A 26890-nucleotide genomic window follows, 5' to 3' on the forward strand; every position below is an offset into this window, starting at 1 on the left:
AATGTGAATCAGATTATGTTTAGATTTAGCTAGTTAGCCTACTCTTGCTAATTAACTACTGGACTGTACTTGGTAAGAAGAGGCACCGCCACACTGTAAGGAGATTTGGCTGTTGTGTTGTTCTAGCTTGCTAGCTAGCGAATGCCTTTGCTTTGCTGCATAATTGTTAACAAAAACTTTCCTCGGGATGGGAAACATGTAACGTCAAATAGCCATTTGAGGTGAAACGGTTCAAATTATGTCAGCTTTCAAATAGTTAATCATGATTGTTATTGTTTTAGCAGAACTGGTTTTGACATATGACAACTTGTTTGCAGTATAACCAGTGTTATTGGGTAAAAGTTCAATGCTGCTGTGAAGTACTGTATTATGAATTGCTACAAAATGGGCGGAGGGAACGGATGCAGTTACAGCAAACCTTATCACAGCCAACTGGTCCAATAGGACTTGACAAAACCTTTTGTCACACTCAACCAGCTGTGTCCAATATTCTCTCCCATCATAGATAGGCTACTCGTTGGCCAAATTAAATATAGTAGCTAGCAACAGTGTTTGCATACACCTACATTAATAAACACAGGTTAGAAATGCAAATCCAGAAAACAATATATCATCATCAGTTGTTTCATGTCAGGGACACTGTTTGTCTGTCAGCCTGGAGTTCCATGACCTTTTCATGCCACACCAGTGAGAAGAATGAGGACATTCCTTTACTAGACTGCTCGCTCAGATGGGGTATTCAAGTAGCAGTACCCTCCCTACAGACCCTGTTCTGTAGCACACAGCAAATCCTTGTTGAGCTTAGCTAACTCCCACTGATGATCTCCTTCAGCAGCCCACCACCACCCACTCTAATTGTGTTATTGCTGTTGAGAGAGGATTGTAACAACATCACATGAAGACATTTCACTCTCATACTCCTGTGTGCAAGTGTACAACCACACTGTTTGACTTGTCATTTGTTGCACACATTAGGGAGGAAAATAACCCAAATGTGACAACAAAAAAACCCAACAACATTGTGGCCCTTTGACACCCATTTAGCCTGGAACAGCTACAGTAAATCATGAAAATAGTCCGGGCATTGCACCTTGCTCGTTGTCCCTCATTTAGGTCAAATCAAACTTTAGTTGTCATATGTGCCTAATACAAGCGGTGTTACTGTGAAAATCTTACTTACAAGCCCTTAACCAACAATGCAGTTCAAGAAAGAGTTAAGAAAATATGTATACAAATAAACTAAAGTAACAAATAATGAAAAGTAACACAATAAAATGACAATAACAAGGCTATATACAGGGGACTAGCTTTGTCCTGAAACTCTCAATATAAACTTTATTAGCTCTTGGTGAAGCTCGGACGGAAAGAGCCTATATCTTTTACTACAAAGAGTCGTTTGAAATTGAGAGCTGTTCATCTTTATCATTAACTTATTGTTTGACAAGTTTTTCACATCTGTGGGCTTATGAAATGTGCTCATGAAATGTGCTGGCTTTGGTTGAATTTCCTTTTTTGCACCCAGGGTTTGTTGTTGTCACGATACAATGTCAGGTCAAAGTGATCTGTCTCGTAAGTGACACAACAAACTCCCTCTTGTACTTTCACTAGATGGCCTGTCAGAGGCTATTTCTTTATTGTGGATGACTCAGTATGTTATGCAAGCTTGATTTTCAATGTTGTCTTTATAGACCCTAAAGGCTAAGTATTGAGATGTTGCCTGCCTGATGATGGAGGAACCAACAGCCATTTTCTGTCAGGGGAAAAAGGTGAAGGTGTACCACAGTTTACAGCTTCCTGTTCCTGAAGCTCCAAGTCCGCAGCTTTGCGGCTCTCTTGCATTAGAAAGCATGGAGAGAGAAAAAGCCTTGAAAGGTGTTAAATGTCTACTAACACAGACCTATTCAATGGTCTTTGTTTATCAGGATGTCAAATGCTGAAACGTGTTCTCGCAGTCAACTCCATTGTTTTTGTAAGTTTGTGGTAGTGCTGGGAATTGCCAGGGACATCCAACAATATCATGTGATACGTTTTGCGATTCTATATTTATCTCAATTCTTTATGTTTGGCTTTTGCGATTTAGATTCTGCGATTTTATTCAATTTGATGTTCGAAACATATTGCTCACTATGTCTGCTGCAGAGGAACAAGAGAGAGCCATTAGAAAACGAGTTTAGGAAGAAAAAAGTACTCAAAGATGTTGACACACCATTTTAAAACATGTAAAAATGACTATAGGATGAGATACTGGAGTTTCGGCACAGGTACAACTGTATAGTACTAGCTAACATAACTACCTAGCTATTTTATCATTTTTATCGATACTTGTAGTCACAGTATACTCTACTGTATCGATCTTACCCCATCCCTAGTTGGTGTTTGCCTTAACCACTTTTGTCTCCCTATCAGTCAGACACTGACATTTTGTGGCTTTAGTTTAGTGGGATAAATCAGTCTGGTCATAGTTAGGCCTATAGTTTGATAAAACTCACATTGAAACATACAAAACAATATTTTTTTTTTGTCATATAGCCTACGATGTTTGAGAATAGGGAGTTGCGGCCCGGCCCCCCTTGCGTTCTCTTGTTGGTGTCCCATGGCTTGATTCTTAGGCCGGCCAACATCAATTGCATTATAACTACTTTGTGGTTTTCTTTCATACTTTTTCTCTGGATGCTTGCTGGTGGCTTTTACATTTGGTAGGCGACTGATGACTTGAACATGCACTGTAGTCTGTGTTCCTGAAGATGCTCCCTTGATCTTATCTGACTAAAGGTAGGTGTTCTAGAAAATGGTCTTTGTTGAGGTCAAACGTGTGGTGTTGCCTGTGGCTACAGGTAAGTGATCAAAGCCACCTTGTAAAGGGGATGTTAACTGTTCACAGTAATGTAAGGGGCAAGTGGTAGCCAGTAGATCAAGTTTCACAAAAATGCATGGTTGTTAGGCCTAGGCTAATACAGAAGCTTTTCTAGAATGGCAAAGTCCCTGTTTAGCTAGTTAACTTTTAGTAGCCTAGTGTATGTCAGTTTATGGGGTTTCCTCAATGATAAAAGGCCTATGTTATCATTTTGAGGTTCGGTTCATGCTTTTGTCTTCTGCTGTGAAACATTTGCTTCTGATCCAGCTTCTGTAATGGTATTTTAAAGCTTGTTTTTAAGTAAACCAGAGACATTAGCTATAAACTGTATAGTTTCAGTACTCGCACTGTAGAGTGGAGTCATGTACCTCATCCTTGTTAGCCTGTGACTTGTGGGTGGTAAAATTACGCCTTTTGAATTCCTTTCAGGCAGTGCTCACATCATCATGCCAAGAATGTGCAACAAGCCTGAATATTTCACTGGGATCCGTGACCGAAAACCTGACACTCCGTCCACTTGATTTTGCATGGACAGCCTAAATACAATTCACATGATCTTCTGTATCATTAAATTGTTACAATTCAAGACTAAAAAAGGTTTCCTGAATGTGGAGGACATTTTGTGTTTGCTTAGTAGCCTCTTGTTGTGCTTGTCCTGGTATTTATGCTAGGACCCATTGATGACACAGGTTAGACAAGTCTGCTTGACGAATGAGGCGGTTCTTGTTAAGTTTCTACATCTCTGAATTTCAGCCGCTCCATTCTCATAAGGGAGATTGCACGTTTTCAAACATTAGACTAAGGCACACTATTTGAAGACGTTCCTTTCCAATTAGTCTACAGTGGGTGGCACGTGTGATCTTACTGGGACACACACAAGCACATTCCCAAATAGTAAACCACATTTTTCTACCCTCTGGGATGCTTGGTATATCTTTGACAAATTGTATTTGCCAAACTTTTTATCTTCCAAAACTGATAGTTCAAGATATGTTCTTGGTACCTTATTTTTTTTAGTACTCCCTTGTGAGACATAACTCCCTTTTCTTTTTTTTTTAAAGTATTTTGTGTGATGCCCTTTCCCCCCCTGAGGTTTAAAGACAGATTAAATATCTAGTAGTAGCAGAGGTAGACTGAATACACATGTCTGTCTGTGTATAAGCTGCCCTATCTATAAAGGTTGACCCTTATATCTCATGTTAGAGAACTCACTAGCCTACATCCTGTTGTTGTAGATACAGTATATCAAACAATGGTTTCTGGCCTCTCTATCAACTTTGTTTTAATGTCTCCATGTGATTTAACAGGCTACCTACCTGAGAGCTGATGAGCTGTGGTGTGATGCGGCTAGGGCTAGTCTATGTGTTGCGTCTCTTGTTACGCTTCAGTTTTGTGCTGTTCACTGTTCTCACACCCACTTCCTGAGCTAAGCTGGTCGTCCTCCCCTCCTTATTCATTATTTCAGAGAACTCTGCCTCTTCCATTAACAGGCTGTTGCAGTCTATAAAGGGTTTGGCTAATGAAAGGAGTGCCTTTTTATTTAGGCTATGTCATAGAAAACCATCCACAAACTGTTTGCTGTACTTTGTAGAAAAATAGGTTTCACCCATGCTTCTGTATGTGCAAATATCAATGCTTAGTTTTCTGTCCCTCTCAATCCTCCTTCCAGGAAAGATGCAGACCTGAGGGTGATTTCCCCGTCCTCTCGGCCCAGCGAAGTGTGAGACTAAACAGCGTGCCTTGAGGAAGACTGAAGGGAAGAGGGACGATGGGGTTTGGACGGGACCTGCGGAACTCCCACGACGGGCTGTTGAAGCTGCAGGACTGGGAGCTGAAGCTGCTGGAGACGGTGAAGCGCTTCATGACGCTACGGGTGAAGAGCGACAAGGAGTACGCATCACTTCTCCTCAATATCAGCCAGCAGGTGGAAAAGCACGACAACTCCTCCCAGATGGACTACATCAGCAACGTCTCCAAGGTATCAACCTATTCAAACATATCAATACACAGTAAAGACCGGTACAATACAGACCCAACAGTGAACACCGACTATAGCAACCTAAGGCAAGATAGGAGATGATAAGATGGTGGTTTGTTGACCGCCGAAGCCAAAATGATATGCTATATTATTACAGACACAACACACACCAGTGAACATGTAGATTCATTTAAGACCATATCTCCCTTTTTATCTGATGTTTTTACCAGTGGGGATCCCACACTGATGAATGTGGGTTGTTTTTCTGCTGTTGAGCAGGATGTTGGAAGGGGAGTGTGGAACTGGGTTATAGTGGGATATCAGTCACAGCGTTGTGTAGAAAGTTTTCTACAGGAGGCGTTAAATGCTTTTGCTTCGAAGAAGAAAACATTTGCACAATACAAATCATGCCTTAAAGTTCCAGTTGATTTTCCTATATACTGAAATCAGGCGTGATATTGCGATCTCCTATATCCTTCTTCCTCTCCTTCTCATCTATCTTCTTCCACCTCCATCTCTCCAGTCTTGGGCCCACATGGTCCAGCAGACGGAACAGCTGAGTAAGATCATGAAGTGTCACGCGGAGGAGCTGAACTCGGGCCCTCTGCACAGACTCACCATGATGATCAAAGACAAGCAGCAGGTCAAGAAGAGCTACCAGAGCATCCACACACAGATCGAGTTCGAGATGAACAAGGTATTGTATGCACTCACCGTACACACATTTACCGTTTCTTCATACACTATCCTCCCTGTGCATTACCTTATTTACAGTTATGGTGCGTTTGTTGACAGGGTGTTTCACATGTAGTCCGAGTATAAATGAAGTGAACTTTACTTATGTCAAAGATGCTTTTGTTGACAATGTGATGTTTCTGACATTATCTCTTCTAGGTGACAAAAAGTGACCTAGAAAAGTTAAAGGGCACCTATAGACAATTGACAAAGGATGCCCACAGTGCAAAAGAAAAATACAGAGAAGCAATGGTGAAAGGTAAACATTTCTACTGAACATTGACAGAAAACTCAAGTTGAATATGTTTTCGTAGTGGAGTTTTCCTTAGAAATGCATGAAGTCTTAGTAGAAACCATCTGAAGTGCATCAATACCTACCGCACCAAACCTTTGGAGGCAGATCGTATGACTGACATCGGAGGCGAATGATGAGGCACACCCAATGATGTCCCTCGAATGATGAGGCACACCCAAATTAAACCTCCGTACAAACCAGCAGCACAGCATTTCTTTGGGGCGGCAGACTAGTGGTTAGAGCGTTGGGCCAGTAACCGAGAGGTTGCTGGATCGAATCCCTGAGCTGACAAGGTAAAAATCTGTCCTTCTGCCTCCAAACAAGGCAGTTAACCCTCTAGGCCGTCATTGTAAATAAGGATTTGTTCTTAACTGACTTGCCTGGTTAAATAAAGGTTAAATAAAACAAATTAAAAATGTCTTCTTGTTTTGATTTCAGGCAAGGAGCCAGAGAAGGCGAGGGAGCGCTACGACAAGACCACTATGAAGTTGCACAACCTCCACAACCAGTACGTGCTGGCGGTGCGGAGCGCCCAGCTCCACCAGGAGCACTACCACGACACCACGCTGCCCCTCCTCCTCGACTCCCTGCAGAAGATGCAGGAGGAGATGATCAGTGCACTGTGAGTGTGTCAAGCGGAGATTCGGGAAGGGATTACAACATACTCATGATATCTAATGGCTTTGAAAAGATGCTGGAGGTCAATGTACTGCGATGTATGCTCCAAGTGTGTTTATGTTAGGTTACTTTATGTTAGGTTACTTTGTTTCAATTCTATATGATGTGTTACTTTAAGTCATGCTACTTTGTTACGTCTTGTTACCAGTGATGTAGTATTGAAAAATAAGGTAGGTAAACAACGCTGTTCGCAGTGAGTAAATTAAAAGTCCTTATACTTTGCATTTTCCCACAAAGGTGTTTACCCTCCACTCACCACTGGTCCCGACTCTTAGGTTAACAACTGATGAAGGTCTACGGGCTGAAATGTTGTTGGTTAACACACTTGGGTGCATATGTCACTGTGTGCAAAGTGCTCCTTTTCTGCAATGTCCAACCTAGACGTCCAGCAGCACACTGCAGATTACCATATCTGTAACACCCTAACATGTCAGGCAATTTAAACATTCTTCGGAATTACGTAAATCCAGAATTATTTTAGTATAGCGAGTTAGGAGTTATTGTTTTCATGTGGGACAATCCCAGATGAGGCTTAATCACATAATTTCATAGCTGTCAAGGGATTACTAGGAGGCAGAGGCATTTTCAGATGTCCTGTTTAACTTCTTGATGCACCCATCCCGTTAGCAGGATCATTTTCGTCAACATCCGCTGAACTGCAGAGCGCCAAATTCAAATTAAATTACAAAAAATATTTAATTTTCATGAAATCACAAGTGCAATATAGCAAAACACAGTTTAGCTTGTTGTTAATCCACCTGGCTTTTCAGATTTCAAAAAAACTTTTCGGCTAAAGCATACCAAGCATTTATTTATTTATTTCACCTTTATTTAACCAGGTAGGCAAGTTGAGAACAAGTTCTCATTTACAATTGCGACCTGGCCAAGATAAAGCAAAGCAGTTCGACACGTACAACAACACAGAGTTACACATGGAGTAAAACAAACATACAGTCAATAATACAGTAGAAAAATGAGTCTATATACAATGTGAGCAAATGAGGTGAGATAAGGGAGGTAAAGGCAAAAAAGGCCATGGTGGCGAAGTAAATACAATATAGCAAGTAAAACAAAATATATATATATAAAAAATAAACACTGGAATGGTAGATTTGCAATGGAAAAATGTGCAAAGTAGAGAGAAATAATGGGGGTGCAAAGGAGAAAAATAAATACAGTAGGGGGAGAGGTAGTTGTTTTGGGTTAAATTATAGATGGGCTATGTACAGGTGCAGTAATCTGTGAGCTTCTCTGACAGCTGGTGCTTAAAGCTAGTGAGGGGGATAAGTGTTTCCAGTTTCAGAGATTTTTGCAGTTCGTTCCCGTCATTGGCAACAGAGAACTGGAAGGCGAGGCGGCCAAAGTAAGAATTGGTTTTGGGGGTGACCAGAGAGATATACCTGCTGGAGCGCGTGCTACAGGTGGGTGCTGCTAAGGTGACCAGCGAGGTGAGATAAGGTTTACCTAGCAGGGTCTTGTAGATGACCTGGAGCCAGTGGGTTTGGCGACGAGTATGAAGCGAGGGCCAGCCAACGAGAGCGTACAGGTCGCAGTGGTGGGTAGTATGTGGGGCTTTGGTGACAAAACGGATGGCACTGTGATAGACTGCATCCAATTTATTGAGTAGGATATTGGAGGCTATTTTGTAAATGACGTCGCCGAAGTCGAGGATCGGTAGGATGGGCAGTTTTACAAGGGTATGTTTGGCAGCATGAGTGAAGGAGGCTTTGTTGCGAAATAGGAAGCCAATTCTAGATTTAACTTTGGATTGGAGATGTTTGTTGTGAGTCTGGAAGGAGAGTTTACAGTCTAACCAGACACCTAGGTATTTGTAGTTGTCCACATATTCGAAGACAGACCCGTCCAGAGTAGTGATGTTGGACGGGCAGGCAGGTGCAGGCAGCGATCGGTTGAAGAGCATGCATTTAGTTTTACTTGTATTTAAGAGCAATTGGAGGCCACGGAAGGAGTGTTGTATGGCATTGAAGCTTGTCTGGAGGGTTGTTAACAGTGTCCAAAGAAGGGCCAGAAGTATACAGAATGGTGTCGTCTGCATAGAGATGGATCAGAGAAGAGAGCAAGAGCGACATCATTGATGTATACAGAGAAGAGAGTCGGTCCAAGAATTGAACCCTGTGGCACCCCCAATAGAGACTGCCAGAGGCCCGGACAACAGGCCCTCCGATTTGACACACTGAACTCTATCAGAAAAATAGTTGGTGAACCAGGCGAGGCAATCATTTGAGAAACCAAGGCTATCGAGTCTGCCGATGAGGATGTGGTGATTGACAGAGTCGAAAGCCTTGGCCAGGTCAATGAATAGTTTATGTAAGGACATCTCTCTCAGCAGACAAAACATTACAAACAGCTAGCAGCCAAGTAGATTGGTCACGAAAGTCAGAAAAGCAATAAAATTAAAATCTTCGAATGTTTGCACTCACGAGACTCCCAGTTACACAATAAATGTTCCTTTTGTTCCATAAAGATTATTTTTATATCCAAAATACCTCCATTTGGTTGGCGAGTTATGTTCAGAAATCCACAGGTTCGAGCGGTCACGACCAGGCAGACGAAAATTCCAAATAGTATCCGTAAAGTTCGTAGAAACATGTCAAACGAGACCACCTAAAGTGAGACCGATTCAAGACCAAGACAGGAGAAAATCAAGTCCGAGTCAAGACCAAGACTGGGGGGGTGAGACCGAGTCAAGACCGAGACAGGGTTAAATGAGAGTCCAGTTCAAGACCATGATTTTAATTTTGTCAAATCACCACCATAATAAGAGTCCAAAATGTCCAGTACAGTGGGGAACAATGAGGGCCGACTACGCCTTCAGAGAAGGGCGAAGGATTTATAAAATAATGATTGTAATGATAATTATTATTTTCAATGATGATCTGATTTCATCTCTTCAGTTTTTGTTGGAAAGGGTTAACACTGAAGGGGGAAAATAGATCCAATCAGGATTTTTTTTGCTTGTTTCTGAAGAGATAAATCTAGCTAGTTTAGTCAGCCCTTGGTTAGGCCATCAGACGCTAGATAAAGGCATCTGCCATTCAACTGTATTAGGGCAGCGTTTTGGAGTGACAGTGGAATCAACCAATCACATTTTGATTTAATGGGTGAGACCGTTTTTGCAAAAATGTATGGAAACTTCTGCCTTGAAGGCAACATCGCGCAATAGCAAGCAGTAGTTTCCCCACGGTCTAGCTTAGCTAGCATTTGTTGTTGTCTAGTTTGTAGCGGCTGCAGCAGGTGTTATCAAAGAGGATGTTGTTGCTAATTTGTTAGCTTCTCCCTTATCAAGAATAACTTTCAACAAGAAGTTAAGTTTTAAATGATCATCATCTGGTGATTGGAACTGTGTTTTTTATTTTTTATTGCAGCACGCTTGCTGTTAGCCATATCTTTGAAAATAACTGATGTGCGTGAAACATTGTTGCATTTAAAGTGGAACTGAGAGCATTTTACCGACCATGAAATCTTATTAAAATCTGTTCATATACACCCACAGGAGGAATGACACTTAAAAAAAAAAAAATAGTACAAAAAAAAATACAAAATCTGGCAAGCGACCACTTAGAATGTTTGGTAATTAGGTATACTAAGGGGCATTTGTGAAAATTCTATAGTAATATACACCGGGAAAGAGGCTGTGCGTTTGGACAATTAATAGACACTGCATTTAATAAAACCCGAATAAAAACATCTGTTTTGTCTAGGACCGGAGTCTACACAGACCGATGTGCCATAGCCAATCAGAGCTACAGTAGGCCTTTATACAAACAAGCCATTTGCCACAAGGGCCTGCCATTATTCACTTTGAACTGGACTGTGTGTTTACAGGCAGTTGCAACAGCGTGACTTTTAGATCATTAGAACGCATTTGCCAAAAGCCACAAAATACACCTGAATGGATTTCTGCAATTATGTAAACACCACGGGAGTCCTCTTACATTTGAGAACTTTACAGTCCTATTGATCAAACAACCATGACAAGGTAGGCTCTCTCTCCCTCAGTTATGCACATCAACAAGATCAACAAGTAATGCTAGCCAGAGCAAGATGAGCTAAAATCTAATCTAATGAAAGAACGACAGAGCCTGAACTCGAACCCAGAATCTCTAGTGGCACAGCTAGTACTGCGATGTGGTTCCTTAGACCACTGCGCCACTCGGGAGGTCTACTATTTATATTTTTGACTACTTTTACTTTTACTTGACTACATTCCTTAAGAAAATATAGTACTTTTTACTCCATACATTTTCCTTGACACCCAAAAGTACTCGTTACATTTTGAATGCTTAGCAGGACAGGAAAATAGTCAAATTCATGCACTTCAACTGAACTGAACATCCCTGGTCGTCCCTACTGCCTCTGATCTGGCGGACACACTAAACACAAATGCTTTGTTTGTAAATTATGTCTGAATGTTGGATTAAAAAACTAGAAAATGGTGCCATCTGGTTTGCTTAATATAAGGAATTTGAAATTATTTATACTTTTGATACTTAAGTATATTTTAAACCAAATACTTTTATACTTTTACTCAAGCAGAATTTTACTGGGTTACTTTTACTTGAGTCATTTTCTATTGAGGCATCTTAACTTTTGCTCAAGTACTTTTTCCACCACTGCCTACGTTTACTGACACCTGTCATATTCAGCGGGTGTTGTGTATTCATAAATGTATCAGTTCTGCGCTCTGGCACACTCAGATGAGAATGAACTGATATCGGAGTAGATCGCCAGAGGGAATTTGCAAACGCAAGATATATGCTAACTGGATGACGGGTTCAAGTTCTTGCCAGCTTACCAAATCACACCTGCATCTCTAGCTGTGTATAGACTCCGAGAAACAATATAAACAAACATCAGTCACTCACCCACTCCAATGGCATAACATGACATCCTACTAGCAGCTAGCTAGCATAAAATGGGAATTTTTGTAGTACTAGAGTACTTGTAGTACTTTTAGATTTTTGTAGTACTCGAGACCGGACTCGGGTACTACAACACTGAATAAAATTGCACCCAAAAGCTATCTTTTGGTATTTGTTTACAGCCGGCATCAAATGATGCTGAATGCATCATACCGGCTGTATTTATGTATTTGAAAAGCTATGTATCTTAATCTTGATTGCTGACATGCAAAGAATGTGTAACTATATCAGCAATGGGCTAATTTACCGAATAACAAAAGGTGGTTTTGGGGTGCTGTTTTACTTTAAGCAACTATTTCTAACGTTCCCCCTTGTGGAAGTTTGGCAAATTGCAACGACACGTAGGCTGTATTCGAAACAACTATCCCCCTCCTCTGCATTCCATTTCCCGCACCACGGTGGAGAGTTGCACTTGAGTCTTTGGCTTTCAGTTTGGTCCACCAACTTCAAAGAAATATGTATTCAATATTTTTAGTTATTGGATAATATATTTCATAGAGATGTATACTAATAGATAAATTGAGCGTATTCTAACTGTGTTTTATGATTTTCCAACTGTTTTGTCATTTTCAGGAAGGGGATTTTGGAGGAATACAGTGAAATTACCAGTCTCTTAACTGATGAAATAGTGAAGGTCCACAAAGAAATACACACGTCCATCGACCAAATTGACCCTGTGTCAGAGTATGAACACTTCATTGAGGTCTACAGGTAGGTTTTAGTGATTTTGCCAACTTCTCTGGTTGAAAACAGCCATGTGGCATTGATGAGTCATAAACATTTATTCTAGTGTCAAAATTTACTACAAAGGGTAAATAGGATAATTTTGGTCATAAAGTCAGTCTCGTCCAAAATCTGAGATTTGTGAGATGATTCGGGGGAAAAATGTCACAGAATTAAGGGAACGCCACCGTTTTCTTTGGGTTGGGGTTATTTCAATCCTGCCCACATTTGGCGGCACCCAAGTAATCATCAAGACCCAATCGTAATGCACATGGTCAATTTGGTTTGACTTTGGATATCCCTATGGTGCTAGTGAAAGACTAACAGTAAATTACACAATGTACAATGAGTGTACCAAACATTATGAACACCTGCTCTTTCCATGACATAGGTGACCAGGTGAAAGCTATGATCCCTTATTGATGTCACTTGTTAAAACCACTTTATTCAGTGTAGATGAAGGGGGTGAGACGGGTTAAAGAAGGATTTTTAAGCCTTGAGACAATTGAGACATAGAGTGTGTATGTGTGCCATTCAGAGGGTGAATGGGCAAGACAAAAGATGTAAGTGCCTTTGAACGGGGTATGATAGGTGCCAGGTGCACCGGTTTGTGTCAAGAACTGCAACGCTGCTGGGTTTTTCACACTCAAAAGTTTCCTATGTGTACACCCAAAGGACATCCAGTCAACTTGAGGTTGTTCTGAGAGCAAGGGGGGGGGGCTCAAAATTACGAAGGTATTCCTAATGTTTTGTACACTCAATATTGGGACAATATTTTAACATTTCAATAGCTCCAAGTTTCAATTAATTATAAACCTCAAAACCACTATATATTGTAGAAATTCATATACAAATATTGAAAGCATTTAATGATACAACTAAAAGGTGTTCAACATGAAAATATTGTCCCATTTACATTGTGTAATTAATTGGCGGTCCCTAACTAGCCCCACAGATAGGCTATCCAAAGTCAAACCAACTTTGCCACGGTCACACACCAGCCGGCTGAAGCTAATTGGCGAAGGAAGCTACTTCCAGACTCGACCTGATTAGACTGTTTCAAGTTATCTAGAAGGGTGAGTGACTAATTGTGTACTGTTTTGGCAGTGTGTACAAATGCTTCCCGCGTGCGAACACACACACACACACACACACACGAGACAACCACATCAAAGCATGCCTCCAAGACCCAAATCTCTTTCTCAGTTACATTTCCTAATGAGGAGGATTGACCTAGAGGCTAAATCAGTCAGTTCAGCCCATCTTTAAAGGAAAATTCCACCCCAAAATTATCTTTTGATACTTGTTTCATTATTCCATTGTTGATATAGTCTTAATGTTTTGCATGTCAGCAATCAAGTTTCAAGATGCATAACTTTCAAAATACCCAAATCTGGCCTGTATGATGCACTTAGCATCATATGATGGTTCTTTTTGCATCATATGGGACAGCTTGCTGTATTTTTTAAAGTTAAATATCTTGAAAAGTTGATTGCTGACATGCAAAACATTTTGGGACTATATCATCAATGGACTAATAAAACAAATGCCCCAAAATAGTTTTGGGGTGTTTTCCTTGAAGTAACAGTACTTTTGTCCCCATTTTAAATGGTTTTGGTTAACATGAGATGTCATCTTCCAGGTCTCCAGAAACCAAAGAACCGAATGTAGAATTTGACATTTCACTGCTGGAGGAAACAGAGAATCTTCAAGCAAATGAGATCCTATGGAACAATTTGACTGCAGACAGTTTACAAGCGATGTGAGTAAAACAATGTATGAAGGGAGGAGAGTAATTGCGGTCATTGACCCTGTCTCGCGCTGATGTTTTGAAAAGAAGGTGGGAGGATGTTGTGAGGAATCAAGGAAGGACTTTTGAGATCCATCCATCTTCTTCCACAGGCTAAAATCCACATCAGATGAGCTGGTCCTCACTCAGCAGAGCCTACGCAGCAAGGAGGATCTTATGCAGGACCTGGAGAACAAGATCGAGGAGTCCACCAGAACATGTGAAAGGAAATCTGAGTACGTTGCTACCTTGTCTGATTAATCAGGCTATAATACACAATTAATTGTTGTATATACAGTGGGGCAAAAAAGTATTTAGTCAGCCACCAATTATGCAAGTTCTCCCACTTAAAAAGATAAGAGAGGCCTGTAATTTTCATCATAGGTACACTTCAACTATGACAAACAAAATGAGAAAAAAAAATCCTGAATATCATATTGTAGGATTTTTAATGAATTTATTTTCAAATTATGGTGGAAAATAAGTATTTGGTCAATAACAAAAGTTTATCTCAATACTTTGTTATATACCCTTTGTTGGCAATGACAGAGGTCAAACGTTTTCTGTAAGTCTTCACAAGGTTTTCACACACTGTTGCTGGTATTTTGGCCCATTCCTCCATGCAGATCTCCTCTAGAGCAGTGATGTTTTGGGGCTGTTGCTGGGCAACATGGACTTTCAACTCCCTCCAAAGATGTTCTATGGGGTTGAGATCTGGAGACTGGCTAGGCCACTCCAGGACCTTGAAATGCTTCTTACGAAGCCACTCCTTCGTTGCCCGGGCGGTGTGTTTGGGATCATTGTCATGCTGAAAGACCCAGCCATGTTTCATCTTCAATGCCCTTGCTGATGGAAGGAGGTTTTCACTCAAAATCTCACGATACATGGCCCCATTCATTCTTTCCTTTACACGGATCAGTCGTCCTGGTCCCTTTGCAGAAAAACAGCCCCAAAGCATGATGTTTCCACCCCCATGCTTCACAGTAGGTATGGTGTTCTTTGGATGCAACTCAGCATTCTTTGTCCTCCAAACACGACGAGTTGAGTTTTTACCAAAAAGTTATATTTTGGTTTCATCTGACCATATGACATTCTCCCAATCTTCTTCTGGATCATCCAAATGCTCTCTAGCAAACTTCAGACGGGCCTGAACATGTACTGGCTTAAGCAGGGGGACACATCTGGCACTGCAGGATATGAGTCCCTGGCGGCGTAGTGAATTACTGATGGTAGGCTTTGTTACTTTGGTCCCAGCTCTCTGCAGGTCATTCACTAGGTCCCCCCGTGTGGTTCTGGGATTTTTGCTCACCGTTCTTGTGATCATTTTGACCCCACGGGGTGAGATCTTGCGTGGAGCCCCAGATTGAGGGAGATTATCAGTGGTCTTGTATGTCTTCCATTTCCTAATAATTGCTCCCACAGTCGATTTCTTCAAACCAAGCTGCTTACCTATTGCAGATTCAGTCTTCCCAGCCTGGTGCCGGTCTACAATTTTGTTTCTGGTGTCATTTGACAGCTCTTTGGTCTTGGCCATAGTGGAGTTTGGAGTGTGACTGTTTGAGGTTGTGGACAGGTGTATTTTATACTGATAACAAGTTCAAACAGGTGCCATTAATACAGGTAACGAACGAGTGGAGGACAGAGGAGCCTCTTAAAGAAGAAGTTACAGGTCTGTGAGAGCCAGAAATCGTGCTTGTTTGTAGGTGACCAAATACTTATTTTCCACCATAATTTGCAAAGAAATTCATTAAAAATCCTACAATGTGATTTTCTGGATTTTTTTATCTAATTTTGTCTGTCATAGTTGAAGTGTACCTATGATGAAAATGACATGCCTCTCTCTTCTTTTTAAGTGGGAGAACTTGCACAATTGGTGGCTGACTAAATACTTTTTTGCCCCTCATCAGGAGCATGCCCAGGCTTGTATGGAGATCATACAGGCACGTGGAGGCCACACACACTACTGAGCCTCATTTTGACTTGTTTTAAGGACATTACATCAAAGTTGTATCAGCCTGTAGTGTGGTTTTCCACTTTAATTTTGAGTGTCACTCCAAATCCAGACCTCCATGGGTTGATAAATTTGATTTCCATTGATCATTTTTGTATGATTTTGTTGTCAGCACATTCAACTATGTAAAGAAAAAAGTATTTAATAAGAATATTTAATTCATTCAGATCTAGGATGTGTTATTTTAGTTTAATGTTAAGCCCTGCATGTTTTTTTCTTCAAAAGGCTGTTACTGTAGGCTGAATGATAAAACAGCTAGTTCCATGTTAAAATGTTTTGGGATGCATTTTCTCCATTGTTTTTGATGGTAGGCCACTCTTGTAGTCAAATAGTCACACTAGGCTACATGGCCGCTGTTAAAACTGTAACTTAAAGCAGGGATTGCCTCAGTGTTCACAGTAAAATTTGCTCAGTGCCGGGAACATTGGTCTTCACACCCATTAATCAGAGCACAGATAAAGCTTAGCAGTTGGAGCTGTTGCACTGTAGGCTATATATCGCTCTGGGAGAAAGCAAACCCCAAAATAATTTTCCTCGTTCCGAGAGGCAGATTAAGCCGTAATACTGTTTGAATTCAGAGAAGCGCCAGAGTGTGACCCCCCTCTCCCCCTCCTCATATCTATCCCTATCTTTTCACTCTCACATACACATACTCCCATTTTCTCTCTCCATCTCACTGCCCCTCTCTCTTTGTTTCTCTCACAACACACTCATTCACTCCCTAACTCATTCTCCCTCTCCCCATCAGTGCGGTTCTGCTGCTCAGTCAGAAGCAGTCTCTGGAGGATCTGAGGCAGACTGTCCAGTTGCTGCGCTGCACCGTGGCCAAGCTGGGCGCCCAGAAGGACCTACTCGACCACAAGATGCAGGAGAATGAGGGCAAGGAGCTGCCCCCCATGGTCAACTACGAGGACGACGCGCGCTCAGTCAACTCCATGGTGCGTCAGTGTTGTTGATTTGTTGTTGGTTTTTAATTGGGAAGAACTTACTTGTCTAGCCTGGAATCCAAGCTGATATATCGATGGTGAACCATGGTGAAACAGAGCCTATCAGTGTGGATTTCAGGCTACTACTTGTCACTCAGACACAGCTTTGTAATAAGAAGGAATGCAGCACTTTCCACTCGGACTGACCCACGGTATGAACTTCTGTCCTGTCTTAGACCGTTTTGTGTCGAGCCAAACGGTCGTCTTTGCCGTGTTATTTAAATGCATTCCCCAGAGAGATGCTGTATATCGTTCTGAAGGCATCTATGGATTAGATCAAATAAAAAGGTGTCGACTTTACAGACAAATGCTTACTCACGAGCCCATTCTCAACAGTGCAGAGTTACAAAGTAAAACAAATATTAACGAAATTAAAAAGGAAATAGTAACACAATAACAAGGCTGTATACAAGGAGTACCAGTACCGAGTCAATGTGCAGGGGTACGAGGTAATTGAGGTAATGCAGTATGTACATGTGGGTAGGGGTTGAAGTGACTAGGCAATCAGGATATATAATAAACAGAGTATCGGCAGCATATGTGTAAGTGTGTCGGTGTGTGTATGGCGTCAATATGCATGTGTGTATGTAGTGTGTGTGTGTGTGTGTGTGTGTGTGTGTGCGTAGAGTTTAGTGAGTGTGCAAGGGAGTCAGTGAAAAACAATTTAAGATACATAAATAATAGAGGGGGTCAATGTAAATTTGATTAACTGTTCAGTAGTCTTATGGCTTGGGGGTGGAAGCTGTTCAGCTGCATTTCGGTCACAGATTCGGTGCTCCGGTAGCACTTGCAGAGAGAACAGCCTATGACTTGGGTGGCTGGAGTCTTCGACAGTTTTTAGGGCCTTCCTCTGATACCGCCTGTTATAGAGGTCCTGGATGGCAGGGAGTTCGGCCCCAGTGATGTACTGGGCCGTATGCACTACCCTCTGGAGCGCCTTGTGGTCGGATGCCGAGCAGTTTGCATACCAAGCGGTGATGCAGCCAGTCAAGATGTTCTCAGTGGCGCAGCTGTAGAACTTCTTGAAGATCTGAGGGCCCATGCCAAATCTTAACGCCTGTGTTGGTGTGTTTGGACCATGATAGGTTCTTAGTGATGTGGACACAAAGAAACTTGAAGCTCTCAACCCGCTCTACTACAACCCCGTCGATTTGAATGGGGTCATGTTCAGCCCTCCATTTCCTGTAAAACAGATTTCAGTGTCCCTGCATTATAATCACGGCCACTGGGAGCGCCGCATCTGGATGAGCATTTTCTTGTTTGCTTATAGCCCTATACAGCTCATTGAGTGTGGTCTTCGTGCCAGCATCGGGTTGTAATGGTAACTAGACAGCTATGAAAAATACAGGTGAAAACTCTTTCTAAATTGTATGGTCTACATTTAATAATTGGGTATTCTAACTCATCGCGCACCAGCGGTTGTTCATTTTTATTTATTTATAGGGGACAATGTACACATAATAAAAAGAGACAAAACCACCAACCCTGATCTTACCGGACTCTGCCGTTCTGTCCTGCCGATGCATAGAAAAGCAAGCTAGATGTATATTATCCAGGTCTTTGTTTAGCCACGACTCCCGAGAAGCATAGTATATTACAGTTCTTAATGTCCCGTTGATAGGATAGTCTCAAACGGAGCTCGTCCAGTTTATTCTCCAGCGATGGGACATTTGCCAGCTACAGTTAGACTACCAAACAAGTTAAATGTCTAAACCTCTGATTAAATGTTTTCCACACACATAGCTAGCTACAGTGCCTTCAGAAAGTATTCACACTTCTTGACTTTTTCCACATTATGTTACGACCTGAATTTAAAATTGAAAAACAGATAAAAAAAATTATCACTGGCCTACACACAATACCCCATAATGTCGAAGTGGAATTATGTTTTTCGAGATGTATACTTTCGCTCAAATTTTGTGCACAAATTTGTTTATATCCCTGTTTGAGCATTTATCCTTTGCCAAGATAATCCATCCACCTGGCAAGTGTGGCATATCAAGAAGCGCATTAAACAACATAAACATTACATAGGTGCGCCTTGTGCGGGGGACAATAAAAGGCCACTCTAAAATGTGCAGTTTTGTCACACAACACAATGCCACAGATGTCTCAAGTATTGAAGGAGCGTGCGATTGGCATGCTGACTGCAGGAATGTCCACACGAGCTGTTTCCAGATCATTTAATGTTAATTTCTCTACCATAAGCTGCCTCCAATGTCGTTTTAGAGAATTTGGCAGTACATCCAACCGGCCTCACAATCGTAGATGACGTGTAACCACGCCAGCCTTCACATCCGGCTTCATTACCTGCGGGATCGTCTAAGACCAGCCACCCGAACAGCTGATGAAATTTAGGAATATTTCTGTCTGTAATAAAGCCTTTTTGTGGGGGAAAACTCATCTGATTGGCTGGGCCTGGCTCCCCAGTGGGTGGGCCTATGCCTCCCCAGTGGGTAGGCCTATGCCTCCCCAGTGGGTGGGCCTATGCCTAGATGTGAAATCCATAGATTAGGGCCTAATGAATTGATTTCCTTATATGAACTGTAACTTGGTAAAATTGTTCAAATTGTTGCATGTGTGTGCTTAACAAGTCTCATAATAAGCTGCATTGACTCACTCTGTGTGCAATATAGTGTTTAACAGGATTTTTGAATGAGTACCTCATCTCTGTACCCCACACATACAATTATCTGTATCAGTCAAGCAGTGAAGTTCAAGCACAAAAACCAGGGAGGTAATCCAATTCCTCACAAAGAAGGGCACCTATTGATAGATGGGTATATAAACATTAAAAAAAAGGATAAGGAATATTCCTTTGAGCATGGCAAAATTACTAATTGCACTTTGGATGGTGTATCAATACACCCAGTCACTAGATACAGGCGTCCTTCCTAACTCAGTTCCTGGAGAGGAAGGAAACCGCTCAATACTAACCTAATTGACAGAGTGAAAAGGACACCTGTACAGAATAAAACATTTCTAAAATATTCATCCTTTTTGCAACAAGGCACTAAAGTAATAATGCAAAAAATGTGGCAGAGCAATTCACTTTTGTGTCCTGAATACAAAGTGCTATGTTTGGGGCAAATCCAATACAACACATTACTGAGTACCACACTCCAGATTTTCAAGCATAGTGGTGGCTGCATCATGTTATGGGTATGCATGTAATCGTTTAGGACTGGGGAGTTTTTCCATAATAAAAAATAAACGGAATGGAGCTGAGCACAGGCAAAATCGTAGAGGAAACCCTTGTTCAGTCTGCTTTCCACCAGACACTGGGAGATGAATTCACGTTTCAGCAGGACAATAAACTAAAACACAAGACCAAATCTACACTGGAATTGCTTACCAAGAAGACAGTGAGTGGCCAAGTTAGTTTTGACTTAAATCTGCTTGAAAATCTATGGCAAGACTTAAATGGTTACCCATGAAGACGCATAGCCGTAATTGCTGCCAAGGGTGATGCTAACATGTATTGAATACTTATGTAAATGAGACATTTCTGTATTTCATTTTCAATCAATTTGTAAACATTTCGAAAAACATGTTTTCACTTTGTCATTATCAGGTATTGTGTGAAGATGGGTGAGAGAGAAAAAATGTATCAGGCTGTAACACAACAAAATGTGGAATAAGTCAAAGGGTATGAATACTTTCTGAAGGCACTGTATGTGTAGCCTACTTGGACAACGGATCCCCACTTTTCCCATTCTCCCACAAATAGCCTAAGCCACAGGACTTATCGCAGGCTCATATTTCCCTACGGGAGAGCATTGCGAATTGTAGGTCGGGATTTTTTGACCTGGTTAAATGTACATTGAACAACGTAGCTTTTTGGCATGTTTTGTTATTTCTGTTTAAGTGAGTTTGCTCTGTTTCAATGGGGAAAACCATTTTTGGTTTCCCCAAGTTGTGGTCGAGGGGAATTCGTCCTTATCACGTGAATATCGTATCAGTTGATAGAACATTCCAAATGACCATGAAAATGATTACATCACAATACTCGGCAGCCATTGCGAGTGTACTTATGAGTTTAGCAGTCAAATTGTCAGGGTTAGAGCTTCTATGACCGTTCTATTCATTCTGTGCATGGTCCTGTACATTTTCATTGTATGGTAGTAGGTCAGTATGTTTTTTTGATGTCTTCTGCTGTCTCCAAGGACATATTCATTCAGACTACTGAAATGTTTTTTTGTTTTTTTCTTAAGGACAATGCTGTGCCTGCCCATCTGGGGAGATGAAATGTGACAGTGTGTCTGTGTGTCAATCAAGTTTCTGTTTAAAAGACGATGGTGTCATAGAAAACCAGTTCAGAATGATGTTGCGTACTAGTTTTCCATTGACTTAGTCATTTTAGTGAAATGGGAAACATATTTCATTGACATTGAGATGTTTGACTTTGAATGGGGCAACGTATGAGCGCGACATACAAAGCCTTGTGTTGACTGGTATGTGAGATGATTTAGTGCTGTTGAGCCTCCTTTTGGGCTTCAGCTCTCTCTGCAGATAGCTGGGTGAACAGAGGAGGGCAGTGTGAGCACATAGGGATCACTCTAACCCTCCCGAACATACAGTACAGTCAGGTTTTCTATATTGGGCTTGTTCAATTGTTAATGCTCGACTGCTTGTCAGTCTAACATATTTCTCTGTCATTTTCAGGACAAAGGCAAAGACAAGATATCAAAGTTTGACACCTTGCGTCATTCCATCGCCGGTATCATCCGCTCTCCGAAATCTGTCCTTGGCTCGTCATCTGTAGGTTCTGAAGTCTGTTATTTCAAAAAATGTTTTTAAAACCATTGTTTGTGTTGCCTTGTGTAGTGAGTGTGGAAAATATGTTGTGTATCGTACACATTGCATTCCAATTGTGAATGATCTGTTTTATCATGTCTCGTCAACAACATGTCCTTTTCTGAGTGGAGTGACACAGATCCTCCAGCTGTCTTGACTGACAATTGAAGAGTAATTCACAATTGATCCCTAACTGTCATTATCATATCATCATAATATCATATTTCATTCCGTCGTACGTGTCCAGCAGTTTTTTGACGTGATCCCGACCAGTGAGAAGCCCCTGGGGGACCAGGAGTGGTACCACGGGGCCATCCCCAGGACCGAGGCCCAGGAGCTGCTCAAACAGCAAGGTGACTTCCTGGTCCGGGAGAGCCATGGCAAGCCTGGCGAGTACGTCCTGTCTGTCTTCTCCGACGGACAACGGAGACACTTCATCATCCAGTTTGCAGACGTGAGTTCTACGCGTTCAGTTGTGAATAAAAGCTGTTTGTCTCCCTGCAGAGCAATTGGGTTTCGGCAGTATAAGAGACAAAAGAAAAGGATGTCTTCGGGTATATTTGATGCGATGATGTGCGTCAGCCAATGATTACTTTGTGTCTGTTACATATACAGAGATACGAGTTCACAGGCAACTTGGTACGAACTGAAACTATTTGACAAGGAATTCTACGGTTCATTGATTCCGATGGCAGTCACAAGTAATGCTGTTAGTAATTGCTTGTGAAGTTATAAGGTTTCCGTAAAAACGAAAGATGATGATTAGCAAATATTTTGAATGCATTAATGACTAAGTCAGTAGCCTTGCAGTTAGTGTCTTCCCTGAGATTGGAAGATTGGGAGTTTGATCCCCAGCTGAGTCGTACCAAAATGGTACCCGATGCGTCACTGCTTGGCACTCAGCATTACGGAGATGGATTGGGGGTAAGGCCCTGGGATAGACTAGCGTCCTGTCCAAGGGTTGTGTACTTGCACATCAAGCTGCTCCTATGAGCTGTTCTGGCTTTGCACAAGTCTTTCTTTTTTTTACCTACTTTCTGCTCTTTGTCCGCAGAACCAGTATCGTTTTGAAGGCACTGGCTTCCCGACCATTCCTCAGTTAATTGAACACCATTACACCACAAAGCAAGTCATTACCAAGAAGTCAGGGGTGGTGCTTTTAAACCCAGTCGTCAAGGTAAAACATTTTCTCTCATATCCATAAAACATTTTCTCTCATATCCATGTTCAACCACCATGTGATGTAGATCAGAAGTCAGTGGGAGTTGTCCCAACAGGGATGGGAAATGTAATTATTACAACAGCCATCAAGCTGTCTTGGAGGCCTTTTAATGGCACACTGTAAAACTCGTTAATATGCTCAGGTTGTCCAGAAGCGTCTGGTGTTAGACTAATAGACGTTCAGAAATAAGCCCCGTCAATTTCAAAAGTGAGCATTCACATTTACATTTGATGCTTTTCAAGTCGTTTTCAGCGACATCAGTGGTCTAGGCTCTATAACTATTAGTCCTAGTTGTACCTTACGAATAGGGCCCCGACTCCTGGCCCTAAATCATGATATTAAAGGTTCTGAAGTTCTTATTTACATTTTCATAAAGTTTTTGTCATTTAGCAGATGCTCTTATCCAGAGCGACTAACGTTAGTGAGTGCATGCATGCGTTTTCATACTGGTCCCCCGTGGGAATCAGACCCACAACCCTGGCGTTGCGAGCGCCACGCTCTACCAAACTGAGTCACGGAATAAACATACATCGGTTTGTATGACTGCCGTGGTGCTTTTGTACTCGGCTCTCATTTCAGTCAGTTTTCACCAGGTCCTTCATTTGAGATGCATTACTTTTTTACAGGCTCTCTCACTGAGACTCATTATGTACTCATCCACTATCTGCCCCAGGTACTCGCGACTTTTAATTGATTGATTTTCCGACGTTCTGACATACCGCATCATCTCAGCGTTATTTGATGTTTTGTTCCGCAGGTTATGGCCATATCCTGAAATATAGTGAGAATCTGACATCAAGTAAATATTTCAGTTTTAATAAGTACTGTGCTGTGATCACAGTTGAACATCTTTCTGGAGGTTAAGTTCTAACTACACTTGCCACAATTTAATGAAACATACTCCAATTGGGCTTTTCAGTCCTCTGTATTAAATGACATTGATCATGATGTGCTCCAAAAGATTCCTTGGCTATTTTAGCCATTGACGCTGTTAACCTCTGGTTTCCTGACCTGTATGACATCTTTCACGGCACATTTCTCATGTATAGGCTCGTAGTGCAAATGTATTTTAATATCCGCTATGTGCTGCAACTGGATCCAATATGCCTGGCGTTTTCTCGATAGAGGGAAATAAGTCAACACTTTCAATAGCCAGGTTTAATCATAAAGAAGTGCTAGAGTCCTCCTGAGCTACCCGGTTGGTGTTGAACATAATGGTGTTTTAATTGCCCCAGCCATTACGAACACAGGGTTAATGGTTGTTGTCATTACTACTGTGTTGGGTCTGCTGAAGCCGCCGAACACTAAGTGTTTTTAAATAGTCTTTTTGTGAGCACTTCATGGCAAAGCGGTGACATTTTACCATTAGGCACCACATCGCACTTGGAAGATTGGATCATTATTTTTATTCAATGAGACTGGCCATTGGAATGTGTTATGTTTAGCTGGGCCATTATTTTCTTGCTCCGTGAAAATGTTTTTGAGGCATCAAGGTTTTTGTGGCTGAAGTAATTGTTTCTCGGTTTTATAGGAATTCTGATCATACAATAGTCAGTCGATGCTTTGTTACACAGTAGAGTGTGTGCGTGTGTGTGGATGTTTTGTATTTGGTGTTTACATTGCCTGTGTTTTGTTCCATCTTTCGTAGGATAAAAAATGGATACTCAACCATGAGGATGTTCTTCTTGGAGAGCTTCTTGGCAAAGTTAGTGGGTTTTGGATATCCTCTTTGTGTTCACCACACCTGTAGGACAGAGGTGGTTATTTTTTGGTTGTTATATTAATATATACTAAACAAACTTTTGCTACTGTATCTCTGTTTTTTTTCTTTGTTCTTAGGGCAACTTTGGTGAGGTATTCAAAGGAACATTGCGGGACAAGACTCCTGTGGCAGTCAAGACATGTAAAGAGGATCTTCCACAGGAGCTGAAGATTAAGTTCCTATCAGAAGCCAGGTGAGAGGAGCAATATATCCTGCAATATAGTGGAGGGAAATGTCCGCCATCAGTCGCAGGTCCCTTTTTTAAGTGCCTAGAAACATCTGTTCACTCATATTTGACATTTATTTACCTGAACAAACGTTTAGTCTGGTGTTTTAGAGTTCTGACAAATGTGTAACTGTCTCGTACTGTCAAATGTTGCTGCTACAGGATCCTGAAGCAGTATGACCACGCCAACATTGTGAAGCTGATAGGCGTCTGCACACAACGGCAGCCTATTTACATTGTGATGGAGCTCGTGTCAGGTAAGTCCAGTAGCGTACAGTACTGCCATACAGAAACAAACTTTTTGGGACATAACTCCGTTGATGTCCCCCCCCGAATGTTACAATTCTGAACATAGATTTTGATATCTTATTGGAAGGAGGGGACTTCTTGTCGTTCCTCCGGAAGAAGAAGGAAGACCTGAAGACCAAACAGCTGGTGAAGTTTTCTTTAGATGCTGCTGCAGGAATGGCTTACCTCGAGCTCAAAAACTGCATCCACAGGTATTGGTTTACGTGTGCTGTATGTTCATTATTCTGCATTGAGTATTCCAACCAAATAGCCCTATCTGTCTAACGTTCAAGAGATTGTCCATGCGTTGAACAGAATTTCAGTTGAGCTGTTCTTATTTTTACTCATGGGTCCTGTAAATGGTACAACATTTTATACATGAAACCTCTTGCCCTAGCAGCAAGCCCACTCCATTTTCAAACCTAACTACAATTCCATGATCCCCCCCCCCCGAAGTAAGATATGTGAGAGAACAACATGGATCTCTCGCTGCTTAACATGGTTTATAACACTATCAGCTTTGATAGTAACACCTTGAGCTCTGAGCCATTTCTCTATGCTGGCTAATTTGAGATTGTGTTTTCAGGTGAAAACTATTTCCACCAAGCCAGATAGTGATAGCAAGAGAAAGTGAGGTGCTGCTGCTGCTGCTGCAATCAGTCTTCCATTTCTCTTAGCACAGCGGGTCTATCAAATAATCTCCGGTGCATTGCTCTTACTTATCTCACCGGGACCAGTGCCCCTGAGTGACAGCCTAATTTGGCCCAACTCCGCGGCTTAGTGCTGGCAGTCAGCAGAAACGCCAGGATAAGTTCTTTGAAAAATAAACTCAGCAAAAAAAGAAACGTCCTCTCACTGTCAACTGCGTTTATATTCAGCAAACTTAACATGTGTAAATATTTGTATAAACATAACAAGATTCAACAACTCAGACATAAACTGAACAAGTACCACAGACATGTGACTAACAGAAATGAAATAATGTGTCTCTGAACAAAGGGGGGTCAAAATCAAAAGTAACAGTCAGTATCTGGTGTGGCCACCAGCTGCATTAAGTACTGCAGTGCATCTCCTCCTCATGGACTACACCAGATTTGCCAGTTCTTGCTGTGAGATGTTACCCCACTCTTCCACCAAGGCACGTGCATGTTCCCGGACATTTCAGGGGGGGAATGGCCCTAGCCCTCACCCTCCTATCCAACAGGTCCCAGACGTGCTCAATAGGATTGAGATCTGGGCTCTTTGCTGGCTATGACAGAACACTGACATTCCTGTCTTGCAGGAAATCATGCACAGAATGAGCAGTATGGCTGATGGCATTGTCATGCTGGAGGGTCATGTCAGGATGAGCCTGCAGGAAGGGTACCACACGAGGGAGGAGGATGTCTTCCCTGTAACGCACAGCATGGAAATTGCAACAAGCTCAGTTCGATGATGCCCCAGACCATGACGGACCCTCCACCTCCAAATCGATCCCGCTCCAGAGTACAGGCCTCGGTGTAACGCTCATTCCTTCGAGGATAAACGCAAATCCGACCATCACCCCTGGTGAGACAAAACCACGTCTCGTCAGTGAAGAGCACTTTTTGCCAGTCCTGTCTGG

The 26890-nt window shown here is 41.8% G+C and overlaps 1 protein-coding gene across 2 annotated transcripts in view; it reads left to right on the forward strand.

Annotated features, from left to right (window-relative positions):
* Positions 1–26890, forward strand: part of LOC139408863 (fer (fps/fes related) tyrosine kinase) — a 34325-nt gene that overhangs the window by 448 nt on the left and 6987 nt on the right. Inside the window, exons 2-16 of one of the 2 annotated variants that reach the window (XM_071153263.1) lie at positions 4524–4832; positions 5356–5529; positions 5727–5826; positions 6301–6484; positions 12057–12194; positions 13849–13968; positions 14109–14231; positions 16755–16944; positions 21658–21753; positions 22037–22243; positions 22844–22966; positions 24660–24716; positions 24851–24966; positions 25162–25256; positions 25376–25499. In XM_071153263.1, coding sequence (XP_071009364.1) covers positions 4623–4832; positions 5356–5529; positions 5727–5826; positions 6301–6484; positions 12057–12194; positions 13849–13968; positions 14109–14231; positions 16755–16944; positions 21658–21753; positions 22037–22243; positions 22844–22966; positions 24660–24716; positions 24851–24966; positions 25162–25256; positions 25376–25499 — 2057 coding nt within the window. In that variant the 5' untranslated portion in view covers positions 4524–4622. The remainder of the gene's footprint in view (positions 1–4523; positions 4833–5355; positions 5530–5726; positions 5827–6300; positions 6485–12056; positions 12195–13848; positions 13969–14108; positions 14232–16754; positions 16945–21657; positions 21754–22036; positions 22244–22843; positions 22967–24659; positions 24717–24850; positions 24967–25161; positions 25257–25375; positions 25500–26890) is intronic. The other variant, XM_071153264.1, reaches the window with a different exon arrangement.

Source organism: Oncorhynchus clarkii, chromosome 5 (assembly GCF_045791955.1).
Source record: "Oncorhynchus clarkii lewisi isolate Uvic-CL-2024 chromosome 5, UVic_Ocla_1.0, whole genome shotgun sequence".
NCBI lineage: Eukaryota > Metazoa > Chordata > Actinopteri > Salmoniformes > Salmonidae > Oncorhynchus > Oncorhynchus clarkii.